Raw genomic sequence first — 15,364 nt, forward strand, 5'->3', positions numbered from 1 at the left:
CAGAGTGGAGATCAGAGCCTGAAACCAGAAGAATTAGGGCAACTATGCTCTGATTGGTTAGTCTGTACAGACTAACCAATCAGAGCGATTACCAGCAAGAGTCCACTCTGATTGGTCCCTTGCCAGCTGATCCCATGTCTGCTGTCTGTGACAGCGGAGACTCTTGGGTTGTGACACTTTATATTGTCACAGCCCCGGTTAACAGCTCAGGCATAACTGTATGCCCGATTGTGGTAAACTACATGCAATCCCACAAGAAAACAAGCCCTCACACATCCCATCCTGCAAAAAAACAAGCTCTCACACAACTACGTTGGTGGAAAAATAAAAATATTATGGATTTTGATATATGATGATGCAAAATATTACTTATTTTTAATACAAAAGTGATTTTTTTTGCTGTAAAAGTAGTGAACATAGAAAGAACTATAAATTTGCTATCGCTATAACCATATCAACCCACAGAATATCATATCATATATATCGCATGGAGAACCCCATACGAATAAAAAATAATGACAGAATTGGAATTTTTGCCTACCTCACCTCCCGAAATTTTTTTATAAAAAGTAATTAAAAAGACATATGTACTCTAAAAGGATACCAATAAAAACTACAACTCGTCCTGCAAAAAAAAAGCTCACACACCGTTACATTGGTGAAAAAATAAAAATGTTATGGAAACAGGAGTAAATGTAAACGAAAAACTGCTCCAGTCAGGGGCATGAGTACTTTTTACACCAAGTGCACAGAACGCTGGAGGTGCACCTAATTTATGACGAGAAGCACACCTTGTCAGAAATTAGCCAAATCCTTCAATTGAGCAGAGGGAAATTAAGACCCCAATGAGATTACAAATGCAGCACCAGATCTGCATCGCCAATCTGATATTGATGACCTATATTTTTAAGCCTGCTGCAAGATTTCTATTTAATTGGCAGCAGTATTACACTGCCAGATCATTGCTAACGAGCGTTCATACAAACGCTTGTTAGTGATGATCTGAAAGATTGTTTTCAGGTGTAATAAGGCCTTTAGTGAATATTAATTTGTTGTTCTGATAAAGAACCACTAGAGGTCAGACTAATGCCAATTCGCCCAGTCTAATTTATGAAGTGCTTGATAAATAGTCTGCAAGAGACAGACAGGTGAAGCAAATATAGTACCTTGAAAAAGTATTCATACCCCTTGCGACTTTTCCACATTCTTTCACGTTACACCTAAAAACGTTCACGTATTTTATTGGGATTTTATGTGATAGACCAACACAAAGTAGAAAGAATGTGTGAAGTGAAAAGAAAATGATACATGGTTTTCAAATTTTTTAATAAATAAAAATCTTGAGTTTTTTTGTATTCAGCTCCCTGTACTCTGATACCCCTAAATAAAATCCAGTGTGACCAATTGCCTTTAGAAGTCTCCTTATTAGTAAATACAGTCCACCTGTGTGTAATTTATTCTCTGTACAACTGTTCTGTGAAGGCCTCAGAGGTTTGTTACAGAACATTAGTAATCAAACAGCATCATGAAAACCAAGGAACACACCAGACAGGTCAGGGATAAAGTTGTGAAGAAGTGTGAACCAGGTTTAGGTTATAAAAAATATCCCAAGTTCTGAACATCTCACGGAGCACTGTTCAATCCATCATCTGAAAATGGAACGCTTATGGCACAGCTCCAAACCTACCAGGACATCACTGTCCACTTAAACTGACAGCCTAGGCAAGGGGAACACTGATTAGAGAAGCAGCCAAGAGGCCCATGGTCACTCTGGAGGAGCTGCACAGATTCACAGCTCAGGTGGGAGAATCTGTCCACAGTTTGCATAAGCAAAGTAGGGGACACAGCAAACATGTGGAAAAGGATTCTCTGGTCAGATGAGACCAAAATTGAACTTGTTGGCCTAAATTCAAAACCCTATGTGTGGTGGAAAACTAACACTGCACATCACTTTAAACATACCATCCATGAAACATGGTGGTGGCAGCATCATGCTATGGGGATATGTAAACCGAGACTTACAAATTTGTAAGATAATAGAGATGTTTCCCAAATTACAATTTTTTCAAAAATAGACAAGGTAACAGGTATATTATTTTCCTGTCAAAATAGTTACTTTTCTAGATTAGGTAACTGTGACATAACAGTTGTGAGACAGCATTTTTGGAATGAGTACTTTTTGCTATCAGTGCAGCTGAAAAAACAGAATGCACCCTATATTCACACTATCTAGTGAAATAAAACATTTGAAAAGAAGGTAAAGTCAGACCCACCGTTTGTCAGGTTTTGGCAGCTTCACATCTTGGTCTTCACTTGCCATGTTCAAAGCCCAATGTATTTTCTGTAAATAATAAAGTCTAAGTTGAAATACTTGTAGGCCATCATAGGCATCATTATCGAGATTTAATTTGTTATTTAAAAGAGTCATCTTGCATCTTGCCTAGTATTTTGATTCACTATAGCTTTGGTGTATTCAACTGAACGAGACTAAGCTATGAAAAACTACTACTACTACTACATACATTATTAAATACTGTAAGAATGTCTTTTCACACTGCAGATTTTGTGCAGAAAACAGATTTGTTTCGGGTCTGGCTTCCTGAATTTTTGAAAAAGTTTGGTTTGCGCTGAACCGAAGCTGCTTCAATTGCTCTAAATGTTGGTATATAATCCCCTCTAGCCTCCTAGGACTCAGAAAACTTGACATCTTTTTTCGTTTATTTTTTATAAATTTTGTTGCTGACCGCCTTGCCCAGTTGGAGTCGGCAAGTTGACAGCCAGTGGGATGTTTGCTACTTGATGTACTTGAGCAACAGGTCACCAGTGTGGCTACTCTCTCCCAAGCTGATCAGCTCCAACAAGGCGTAGCAACGCTTGACACAAAGTGACCCTGTATCCTGCTGCTTTTGAGGAGGGAACATTTCCATGGAGGAGATGCATAAGTGTCTGCTGTGGGAGCCAGGCTGACACACTCGTGGGGGTTCAAAAGGAAATGGCCTCGTTGCCGGGGTGCTGCCTCGCCGCTGCAATAAAAAGCATGGACCCAGTGGGCTGTTAAAGACATGTACTGTCCCTGCCCGTAAGAGCTGCTCCAGGTGTCCATCATGGCGGGAACCTTGGTGCACACCAAGAATAGCAGGAAGTGTCCCATTTTGTCCGCTACATGAGAGTATAAGGCAGTACATGGCTTTTTGGGAAAAATAATGCTGGCTAAGAATCTTCCAGCGAGGCTGAGAACACGTCATTAGCTCCCTAAAGAAAGCAGACTCTATTAAATGTTACGGCAGCACCTGCACAGCCAGCAACTTGGCTAGGTGGGAATTAAGCTTGTGTACCATTGGATTGCTGAGCGCATAGAGTTGTTTTCTGGCTGTGCATTCCATTAGCAATGGCTGGAGCGGAGTAGGAGTCTGAGCAGGAGAAGTGGAAAGGGATGGTGACTATGTGAAAGACACCGTACTGCCCATGGATGCGGCCTGGCACAAGGGGAACCAGGAGAAAGAGGCAATTTCTGCTGTGGTGGCTGGCTGCCACTTCTGTTTGCCCACAGGATGGGGTGATGCCGCTTCCTGCAGTTCAATAGAGCTGCGGTGCCCACGTTTATGTTTGCCTGCCCACGGCCTAATTTGCTCCTGCACAGCTTGAACAAGGCAATGCTTTTGTCTTTCGGCAGCGTAGAGAAAAAAATGCCAGACGGGAGATACTCGTACAGCAGAAGTAGAGGCAGCTGAGCTTGGCTTAGCTCTGGCACATTTTGGGCCTAACCCACTTGGAGAAATAAATGAACGTAAACTGATGATTAAGGGCCAGGTCTGACACTCAATTTCATATTGAAACTCACAGGTAGATTGCTGCCCTACCCTGTGTTTTGTTGTAGTAATCACGTACATATGCCGGTTTAATTAAATTGAACAATCCCCCAAAAAATGAAATTCCAACAGTGTGGATATAGAATAAACAGAAATGGACGATTTAAGCCTGACACTCAAATTCACATTAACAATTACAAGTAAATTGCTGCCCATGGGTATTGTGGGGATTCGCTCTGGTAGGCAGGGTAAGCGGACGCAGTACAGAGGCAAAAACAAGGTTGTAAAGCAAAAGTCAGTGTTTATTCACACAACAAGGAACAAAATAAAACAAACACTTGGCAGAGTCCTGGTGTTAATTCACACCGCAGGAATTCCTCCGTGGTTTTTTCAAAGTCCACCAAACTCAAACAAACAAGTCACCTGGATGTTCACAGTAGGCTTTTAGGGCGCTTGGCTTCCAGCTGGCGGCTCTCATGCAGCTCCTAGAAGGCCAGAGCCTTCACAGCTCCACTCTCACTTGGAGGAACAGACCACACCCAGCTGAGCTTCTGGCTGGGCTTTTAAACCCCAGCCCAAAACCTGGCCTGGACGAGGGGAACAGCCACCCACCCTGCTCTTTGGCTGCTCCCAATAAGAACCGGCCCGGATCGGCTTTTCAGCCACACTAAGAATAAAACAGTGTCAGTGAGCACTAGCTGCGGCTGACACATAAAATAACTGGTTCTTATCTCACCGAGGCCAGGAACCTCGGTGACACGTACCTTCCGTCAATGACGGACCCTTGCGCCTTCCTACATACCTCCCCCCTTTGTTCAACCCTGAGGGGGTGAACACACGCCAGACAGTGTACTCGGGACAGGGCATCCGCGTTTCCCTGTAACCGGCCTGCCCTGTGTTCTACTGTGAACTTGAAGTTTTGCAGCGACAAGAACCACCTGGTGACCCGAGCATTCCTCTCTTTGGCCTGGCTCATCCACTTGAGAGGGGAGTGATCGGTCACCAGACGGAATTTCCTCCCCAACAGATAATAGCGGAGAGACTCGAGTGCCCACTTGATGGCCAGGCACTCTCTCTCCACTATACTGTACCGGGTCTCCGCTGGAGTGAGCTTACGGCTGAGGAAGACAACGGGATGCTCCTCCCCGTTGACTTCCTGAGACAGTACCGCACCGAGGCCTACTTCGGAGGCATCAGTCTGGACCACAAATTCCCTCTTGAAGTCGGGCGTCACCAAAACCGGGGACCCACACAGGGCCGACTTCAAAGCGGAGAAAGCCTCTTCCGCCTGGTCATTCCAGCGGACTATCACGGACTTCCGTCCCTTTAAAAGCCCTGTCAACGGAGCCGCTAAAGTGGCAAAATGGGGAACGAACCTCATGTAATAGCCCACTATTCCCAGGAATGACCTTACTTGTCTAGAGGTGGCAGGTCGGGGCCAATTCCGTATCGCTTCTATTTTGCTCACTTGGGGTTTAAGGACTCCACGTCCAATGACATACCCAAGGTATTTAGCCTCCTCTAACCCTATTGCACATTTCTTTGGGTTAGCTGTTAGTCCCGCTTTTCGAAGGGAGTCCACTACAGCCTGTACTTTAGGAAGGTGACTTTCCCAGTCGGTGCTATGGACAACGATATCGTCCAGGTACGCCGAAGCGTATCGACGATGTGGACGGAGTACAATATCCATTAGCCTTTGAAACGTGGCGGGAGCACCATGTAGACCAAAGGGTAATACCTTGTACTGATACAGCCCCTCTGGCGTGACAAAAGCCGTTTTTTCTTTGGCAGCCTCTGTCAAGGGTACCTGCCAGTAGCCTTTGGTGAGGTCCAACACAGAAAAATACCGGGATTGTCCCAACTTTTCAATAAGCTCATCCACTCGGGGCATGGGATACGCGTCAAATTTGGACACCTCATTAAGTTTGCGGAAGTCATTACAGAACCTCAATGTCCCGTCTGGCTTGGGTATTAATACTATCGGACTGGCCCACTCACTTTTAGACTCCTCGATAACATCCAACCGCAACATAAGTTGCACTTCCTCCGAGATGGCTTTTCGCCGAGCCTCGGGTACTCTGTATGCTTTTAACCGGATTTTTGCCTGAGGCTCGGTGACAATATCATGTTGGATTACGGAAGTGCGTCCAGGGAGGTCTGAGAACACATCCGTGTTCCGACTAACAAACTCCCTGGTTTCCTGAGCCCGTTTAGGGGAGAGGCTGTCAGCAATTTTTATTGTGGCAACCGCTTCCCTTGCATCAGACTTAGGAGCCGGAACCTCTTGTCTTCCGTACAGGTTTCCCTATCCTTCCAAGGTTTTAGCAAATTAACATGGTAAACCTGCTCCGGCTTCCGCCTCCCCGGCTGGTGTACCTTGTAATTTACCTCTCCTATTTTTTCACGTACCTCGTAGGGCCCCTGCCACCTGGCTAGGAACTTACTGTCCACTGTCGGCACCAGAACCAAAACCCGATCACCCGGGTTAAAGTTCCGGACCCGAGCCTGCCGATTATAGATCCGACTCTGGGCTCGCTGAGCGGCCTCCATATGTTCCCTGACAAGAGGCAAAACGGTCTCTATCCGCTGTTGCATCTTGGTAACATATTCCAGGACGCTTTTATGTGGAGTGGGTTGTTGTTCCCATGCCTCCTTGGCTACGTCCAACAAGCCACGAGGATGTCTGCCATATAGCAATTCGAAGGGCGAGAACCCAGTAGAGGCCTGGGGCACCTCTCGCACTGCGAACATGAGATAGGGCAGAAGAAGGTCCCAATCCTTTCCATCTTTGGTCACCACCCTTTTTAACATGGTTTTTAGAGTTTTATTAAACCTTTCCACCAGTCCATCTGTTTGTGGATGGTACACGGACGACCGTAACTGTTTTATACGCAGCAACTTGCAGAGTTCCCTCATGACCTTGGACATAAAAGGGGTCCCCTGGTCAGTCAGGACCTCTTTAGGTAGCCCCACTCGGGAGAACATCTCCATTAGCTCTTTAGCTATAAGTTTCGCAGAAGTATGTCGCAGTGGCACTGCCTCCGGGTACCGAGTAGCGTAATCAAGGACAACCAAGATGTGCTGGTGTCCCCAGGCGGACTTTGGTACAGGACCTACCAGGTCCATAGCGATTCGCTCAAACGGTACCTCAATGATCGGGAGGGGTACCAAGGGACTGCGAAAAAGGTGCTGGGGGCTAGTTGCCTGGCAGGTCGGGCAAGACTTACAGAACTCGTCCACCTCTTTAAACACACTGGGCCAGTAAAACCGTTGTAGTATCCGGTCCTGAGTTTTCTGCATTCCCAGATGACCCCCGAGAACATGCTGGTGTGCTAACTCTAACACGAGTTTGCGATAAGCCTGAGGCACCACCAACTGTTCAATGGATTCACCTCGCAGCTGATTAACCCGATACAACATATCCTGATGGACCACAAAACGGGGGAACACCGACTCTGCCCCTGGTTGTTGTGGTTCACCATCTATTATTAGCACATTTTCCCAGGCTCGGGACAAGGTTGGATCCCGGTGTTGCGCGGTACCAAAATTATCCCCGGAGACATTGAGGTCTGCCAGCTCAGGCCCCGGCGGCAAGTCCTCCATGTCTCCCACCATTACACTCAACGGGGTTGTCTCCTCCTCTTCCACCAAAGTGGCGGTCACCCCTACTGCGGGACCTTTAGACTCAGGTTCCCAGGGTTCTGGTCTCCCCCCTGAGCCAGGCCATTCTGCTAGGGTTACACCTGTATCATGCATATCAGTCAATCTCGGAACCGGCCACAGTGCCGTGAAACCCGGGAAGTCTCTCCCTACTATAAGTTCATAGTGGAAGTGGGTTGCAACAGCCACCTCGTGGATCCACCTGCCGGAAACCGTAGACAGAGACACCATAGCAGTAGGATAGTCTTTTAAGTCCCCATGGATACACATGACTCCAACTTTACGGCCGGTGTACTCAGCGGAGCGTACCAGGGAAGCCCTTACCAGGGTCACCAGACTTCCTGAGTCCAACAGAGCCTCCGCTGGAGTGTCTCCCACCTCAACCTGGCATAGGTGGTTCAGAGACTCCGAAGCACCCACTGCACACAGTTTCCTGGCATATAATGATTGACGGAAGCCACAGTTCGTGTCCATGGGTTCCCCCTGACGTGGACAGTCCGCTCGAACATGACCTGGCTCCCGACACCGCCAGCAGATTATTGGAGCGGGGTCCACAGGGGTTATATCCCGGGCAGGTTTGGTGGGCACCGGTTGTTGGGTCCGGGGTGGAGAGTTACGGGATCTGACTGCCCCCCTCCCAACAGAACACCCCTGTAAGTTCCGGGTAGCCTCATAGCGCTCCACCAGGTCGACCATCTCCAGCGCATTCCCTGGGGAGACCTGGCCAATCCATTGCTGGAGAGGGGGTGGCAGAGCCCTCCAGAACCTGTCTGCTAATAACCGGTCCAACATAGCAGTGGGGCTCAACACGTCAGGTTGTAGCCACTTTTGTAACAGGTTATGCAAGTCATAATACTGGGGCCTCACGGGCTCCGCCGGATTGAACCCCCACTGATGCACCCGCTGGGCCCGGACCAGCACATTCACCCCCAGTCTTGCCAAGATCTCCCCCTTTACCTTTGGGTAGTCAGCCGCTTGAGCGTCAGGCAAGTCGAAAAACACCTGCTGGGACTCTGATGTCAGAAACGGAGCGACAATCTCAGCCCACTGGTCTTGGGGCAGCTTCTCCCTGGTGGCCACTTTTTCATACATCGCCAGGTAGGTCTCGACATCGTCTGCGGGGGTCATTTTAGGGATCGCTGCACGTACTGCTTTCCGGGCATCGTGTAAGCTTGGGGTTGCTCCTGATGACTGTAATGCCATTACATGTTGTAGCAGCAACTGGTTGGTCTCCTGCTGCTGCTTATTAGCCTCGCGTTGCTGCAGGTTAGCTTCCACGAGGGCCTTCATAACAGCCTCCATTTCGTCTCTTGACACCAGTTTGAATCTAGCCGGTTTGATATATGACATACAACCGTGAGAAAAAAATATTTTCGGCGTTCACGCCAGCCTCACTGCGCTTGCCCGCTCCAAGCCACCAATTGTGGGGATTCGCTCTGGTAGGCAGGGTAAGCGGACGCAGTACAGAGGCAAAAACAAGGTTGTAAAGCAAAAGTCAGTGTTTATTCACACAACAAGGAACAAAATAAAACAAACACTTGGCAGAGTCCTGGTGTTAATTCACACCGCAGGAATTCCTCCGTGGTTTTTTCAAAGTCCACCAAACTCAAACAAACAAGTCACCTGGATGTTCACAGTAGGCTTTTAGGGCGCTTGGCTTCCAGCTGGCGGCTCTCATGCAGCTCCTAGAAGGCCAGAGCCTTCACAGCTCCACTCTCACTTGGAGGAACAGACCACACCCAGCTGAGCTTCTGGCTGGGCTTTTAAACCCCAGCCCAAAACCTGGCCTGGACGAGGGGAACAGCCACCCACCCTGCTCTTTGGCTGCTCCCAATAAGAACCGGCCCGGATCGGCTTTTCAGCCACACTAAGAATAAAACAGTGTCAGTGAGCACTAGCTGCGGCTGACACATAAAATAACTGGTTCTTATCTCACCGAGGCCAGGAACCTCGGTGACACGTACCTTCCGTCAATGACGGACCCTTGCGCCTTCCTACAGTATGTATTGTTATAGTAATCATGTATATATTCTGGTTTAATTAAATTGAACAATCCCACCCAAAAATTAAATTCCAACTGTGTGGACATGGAATTCATAGAAACAGATGATTAAGGCTTGCCTCTTAATTTCATGTTAACGCTCACAGGTAGATGGCTGCACTACCTTCTGTTTTGCTGTAGTAATCATGTATATATGCTGGGGAAATTAAATTGAACAAGTCCCAAAAAACGATATATGATTCCAACCGTGTGGAAACTGAATATAAGGAAATGGACGATGGAGGCCTGACCCCTAATATTGCGTTAACACTTACAGTTAGCTTGTTACCCTAATGTGTATGGGTCTTCTGATCACCTATATGCTTATTTCATTAAATTCAATAACCTTCCCCCTAAAAAAATTAATTGGAACTGATATATATGGTTTTTCAAACACCACACACACAATTCTTCTTCTTCTTTGTAATTCTAGCCTTTCCCTTCACTCTCCCTGGCAGTAGAATAAAAGCCTGATTGATTTCTGACTGTCCCTGATTGTTTTTTCACTCTCCATGATTCCCTTTTCTGGCAGCTATTGTAAGACCCAATCACCTTCATTCACAGCCCAGCAGAGAATTAAGTTCTTCTAGGGCACCTACCTGCCTGAGACAGCACTAATTGGCTCATCCAGACTGTCTGTCAGCCTGGAAGCCAATCAGCCCTTCTCCCCACTTCCTCTCAGGGTCATGTAAGAACCCTTCTTCTTCCTCCCTAATGCTTTTTTCCCACCAACATGTGCACTAAAATGGTGCTATGCGCCGTTTTAGTGGATTTGTCAAAACTAACCTGAAAAGATTTGGGTTCGTCTGCCCTCCGAAAAATAGCAATGTTCAAACTAAACCCGGTTTGGTTCGAACTGGTTTGCTCATTCTCAAGTCAGAGTTCTGTGTGTGTGTTTTATACTGAGGGCAGCTGCTGATAAGTGGGAAGTTTCATGTAATGAACTGAAAATACAGCAAAAACCTGCAATGATGCACATACATCATTTTTTCTCTACGTGAACAGCCAGCTTCTTTTTTTTTTAAACCCAAAACTTCTACTATTCATCATTTCTTTTAGCTTATTCCCAGCGCCTGCAGTACCGCAATCAACTGAGGAGCCGATGCAGAGGACAGGAGTAGAAGTGGCCCTGATAAGATGTTGTTTCTCAATGTACTCCCTCAGGAAGTCACTCCCTGAGGTTCTGTGTAGTGAAAAGATGGTATGAAGGAATCAGGCAGAAGTAGAAGAACAACAAACATTTTGCTTTACTGATTGCAAAGGATGAATTAAATCCAGCTGTCATCTGTACAAGGCGCGATGTCTCTATCCCCAGATGATGAAGAAGGGTGACAGGCAAGATGGCAGACAATAGGACTATAGAGTAGACCTTATCTCTCTCCTGATTTCTCTTTGTTAACAGCCAGGGGCATAGACCCTACAGGTAAATTTACCGGTAGGCCGATGCCCCAGGGGGCCACCCAAGTCCTTCTCTCTGCCACTGACCAGGTACATAATTAGCTCTCAACAGTAATTAACACTCTGAGAATCAGGTACTCATGTACCCAGCCAGCGACTGCACATGCCCTCCTAAATTAAACTGCTATGACCCGCATCTCACCTCCTAATCCCCCTGCTCCATAGACCACTGGAGGAGGAGGACATAAGATGGTAGCTATTGATGGCCACCACAAAGGGCCAGCTTTGGGGAAATATATTGTGCTGTATTGTGGTATATAGTTTTGCTGGGATATTTTGCCCTATGGTATTATTGACCCAGCCTACTTGTGTTGCCCTGCCTTCTGTCAATTTGGACCTGCCTACAAATGGGGCCACTTTTATTTTTTTCCAGGGCCACTTTAAGTTCCCAGTCCGCTAAGTCAGCACTTGTGGCTCTAGGTGTCCACTTGTGTGATGCATGCCTTTGCTTGTGCCTGTCCTGAACTGTGATGATGGGTGTCTTAACTTTTTTATCCCCTCACCTTGCAGTGGAGTCTGTATAACCTAGTGCTGATCACTCTGCTATGTGTAAACTTGGTTGCTTGCAGATCTTCTGTGGCCTGGGACCCTGCAGTCTCCCTGGAGTATTGGTCTTCACAGACAAGCTGGATCTTTAGTCCCTCACTCCATGCTTGCCAAGCTAACTCTCCATAGAACTCTCCCTCCTGGCAGGAAGCAGGACCAGCCAACTCCCACCAAGATGGGAGGAATGGAATAGTAAGCTCCATTCCTAACACCAGACATACCTTATCATTGCTGTAGCATATGGCAGATACAAAAAACATGATATGACATTACAATAGATAACAAACAATTACATACATTTTGCTTGAAACACAGAGCAATTGCACATTTTTCTTTCCAAAAAAGAGCTGCAATTTTGCTACTGTTAATAATTATAGTGAATCTGTCATCCTGATTTTGGACTATCTACAGTAATACTGTACATGGGTAGTACTGCAGATAAGGAGTCCAGATTGCTATTTTTTACTTTCCTACTGCCTCCTCTCCAAATGTGGTGCAATTTCCATCCCTTCAACAAAATTGAATTCCACGGGCATTACTCCCTCTGGCCAACTGTCCATAAAAAGTGTTGCATTGTTCTCCAAATATGGTGCACCACAGTACCTTCACCAAAATATTATTAGGCAAGCATTACTCTCTCTGTCTAGCTGTCCGTTAAAAATTGTCTTGTCATCTCATTCTCCAAATGTGGGGCACTTCTGTGCCTTCACCAAAATTTAATTCAGTAGGCACTCTCTCTGGCCAGCTGTTTGTAAAATGTTTCTTGGTGTCCAAATGTGGCGCACTGTCCCTTCTTCACTGAGAATTTAGTTCAGCAGGCATTACTCCGTCTGGCCAGCTGTTTGCAAAAATTGTCTCATTGTTCACCAATGTGGCGCAGTTCCACGCCGTCACCAATTTTTTTTTTTTATCAGGAAGTAGTAGGTCCGTTAAAATTGTTTTCTGAATGACTGTGTCCTTTCTCCACCACATACCCTGTTCCCTGATCCCATGGCCTTCTGGAGAGGCTGTTCGGAACAGTGGCTAGAACAGGATCCTCTTGCATCATATGACCAATTGTCATGACGTGGCCAGTGAATGGCTGCAGGTGATATATGTAAAGGGGTGACCAACCCCTTAAGATATATTCCAAAATACCTATGTAAACATCTGAAGTTAAAAAAAAACACTCCGACTTGAAACATTTTTGTGTTTTCTTTATTATGTTGAGTCTGTAACCTCCTTTTGCTGCAGGAAGATGGCACTGTGTGATTAAATTATTACGCCATGTGCAAATCCTTGAGCTGGAGGGCACAGCAAGGTAATGTTATAGCATTAAAGAGGCTGGTAACGCGAAGATACAGGCAGTAATGTCATTTTACTGGAATAGCTTTTCAGAGATTTTACTGTGTAAAATCTTATATTGGCTAAACACCAATGGTATTGCAGAGCAATCATTTAAAACCTATAATCTGTATTAGCATGGGGATATACAGCAATCTATATAAAGATGACATTATGTTTTAAAGTTCCAATCAAAGTACAGTCGGCACTCCGTATTCTCAGTGGCGTGGTGCACGTGTCCCAGGTCAGCCTCCAATATACGTTCATGCAAGATAAGACCGGCACTCACGGGATGCATCCAGTGAGTGCCGGTCTTATCTTGCATAAATATTCTGTATCAAAGTGTCACTTTCATTAAATCTGTATTTTAAGAATAAATCCCTACATTGCTAGATTAATTACTATATAATACAGTATATTAAAGGAGTTATCCCATAATTAATGTGAAAAATGGAAATAACACATCATCTAGTACATGACGATCGCATTCTTGCAAAGCTAGAATCAGCCCTGTACCTTACATGAATCCAGATACACCCCCCGCTTTGCTAGATCCTTTACAGGCTGGCTGCTCAGAAGGCATGTCCTTTCTGCAGCAGCTTTCTCCCTATCACAGCTCAGCCAATGTGTCTTTTCTGCTGTAACTAAAAGAGGCCCCATGTTGTAGGTGAGTCCAAATAAAAAAAAAGGTGGGGCAACACAAGTAGGCAGGGCCAACACAAACCAAATAAAGCTGAGAGCATCAGATCAATATATACCTTGTCAGCTTGGGCAGGGCTTGGGCAGCCCCCGGGCATTGGCCTACCGGGCAATTTCTCTGTAAGGTCTATGGCCAATCCACCCCTGGCCAACTCACAGTAATAATGCTCACATTGTACCCCACACAGTAGCAATTTCCACACTGTGCCCCTCACATTAGTTATGCCCACATCGTGCCTCATTCACAGTAGTTATGGCCACATTGTGCCTCTTTCACAGTAGTAATGCCCACAATGTGCCCTGTCACAGTAGTAATGCCTACATTGTGCCCCATCACTGTAGTCTTGCCCCCACTATGCCTTCTTTACAGTAGTAATGCCCACATTGTGTCCCCTCACAGTAAAATGCCCACATTATTCCCTTTCACAGTAGTAATGACAACACTGTGTACCTCAAATAGTTATGCCCAAATTGTGCCCCTCACATTAGAAATGCCCACATTAGGTCCCCTCACTCTAGTAATACCCACCTTGTGCCCCCTCACTGTAGTAATGCCCACCTTGTGCCAACATTTTGCCCTTTTCAGTAGTGTCCCCTCCAGCTCCATTAATAAATAAATAAATAAATAACAAAACCTGAATACTCACCTGTTTCCTGGATGATTGTGCACATCTGGTGTTCCCCAGCAGCAGCACGATGTGGTCACACACACGATGTGTAGAAGGAGGCTGATTCTCAGGCCTGCACCATTCCTCCCACACAGCCCAGCATTGTGATGCGTGGACTGCTGGGCTGCAGTGCAGCTCAGCAGAACAGCGAAGCAGGGATCTTCACCATGTAAATGAACTGCCTTCTGCGACCTTGACTTCATCTCACATTACATTCAATATGTTGTGTTTACTGTTTGCAGAAGAGAGATGGCCTTACATGTGAGGTCATAGGCACACTGTAGAGTACATGGATGGGGAGCCACAGGCTAATAATAAAATAAATAAAAATTTATTGAAAATCAGCTAATAAAAATCTGACATTACTTCTGAATTGTGGTTCAACAGAATAATTTTTTAAAAACAAACTAAATAAACTGGCCTGGACAGAAATGACAGTACCCCTTGGAAGGATTGAAAATTATTTTACTATAGAGACATATTAAACTAAGGTGTGTCCTGTCATTAGAATGTGTCTTCAAACTTGTAATCAGTCAGTGTGCCTATTTAAGGGGTGAAAAATAGCCACTGTGCTGTTTAGTATCATGGTGTATACCACACTGGACACAGACAGAAGAAAGCTTAATTATAGCTAAACATGGTAAAGGCAAAGGCTATAATACTGTCTCCAAACAGCTTGATGTTCCTGTTACTACAGTTGCACATATTATTCAGAATTTTAAGGTCTGAGACTGTAGCCAGCCTAACTTGGACGTGGCCGCAAGATTAAAATTGATCAGAATTTAAAGAGACAGATAATACAAATGGTAACCAAAGAGACCAGAACAACTTCCAATGAGATTAAAGGTGAAGTCCAAGGTCAAGGTACATCACTGTTGGATCACACCACCCGTAGCTGTCTTAGCCAAAGTGGACTCAATAGAAGACGGCCGAGGAGGAAACCACTGTTGAAACCAAATCATAAAAAAGCGAGAATGGAATTTTCCAAAATGCATACTGACAAGCCACAAAGCTTCTGGGAGAATGTCCTTTGGAAAGATACGACAAAACTGGAGCTTTTTAGCAAGTCAGTGCAGCTCTATGTTCAAAGACACAAAAATGAAGCAGACAAAGAAAAGAACATTGCACCTACTGTGAAATATGGAGGAGGCTCAGTTATG

The 15,364-nt window shown here is 45.8% G+C and overlaps 1 protein-coding gene across 1 annotated transcript in view; it reads right to left on the reverse strand.

The window, feature by feature from the left end:
- GRIN3B (glutamate ionotropic receptor NMDA type subunit 3B) overlaps positions 1-15,364 on the reverse strand; it is a 112,272-nt gene that overhangs the window by 21,031 nt on the left and 75,877 nt on the right. The window contains exon 8 of the mRNA XM_044279039.1: positions 2,274-2,341. Within this exon, the coding sequence (XP_044134974.1) occupies positions 2,274-2,341 (68 nt within the window). The remainder of the gene's footprint in view (positions 1-2,273; positions 2,342-15,364) is intronic.

This window comes from Bufo gargarizans, chromosome 1 (assembly GCF_014858855.1).
Source record: "Bufo gargarizans isolate SCDJY-AF-19 chromosome 1, ASM1485885v1, whole genome shotgun sequence".
Lineage (NCBI taxonomy): Eukaryota > Metazoa > Chordata > Amphibia > Anura > Bufonidae > Bufo > Bufo gargarizans.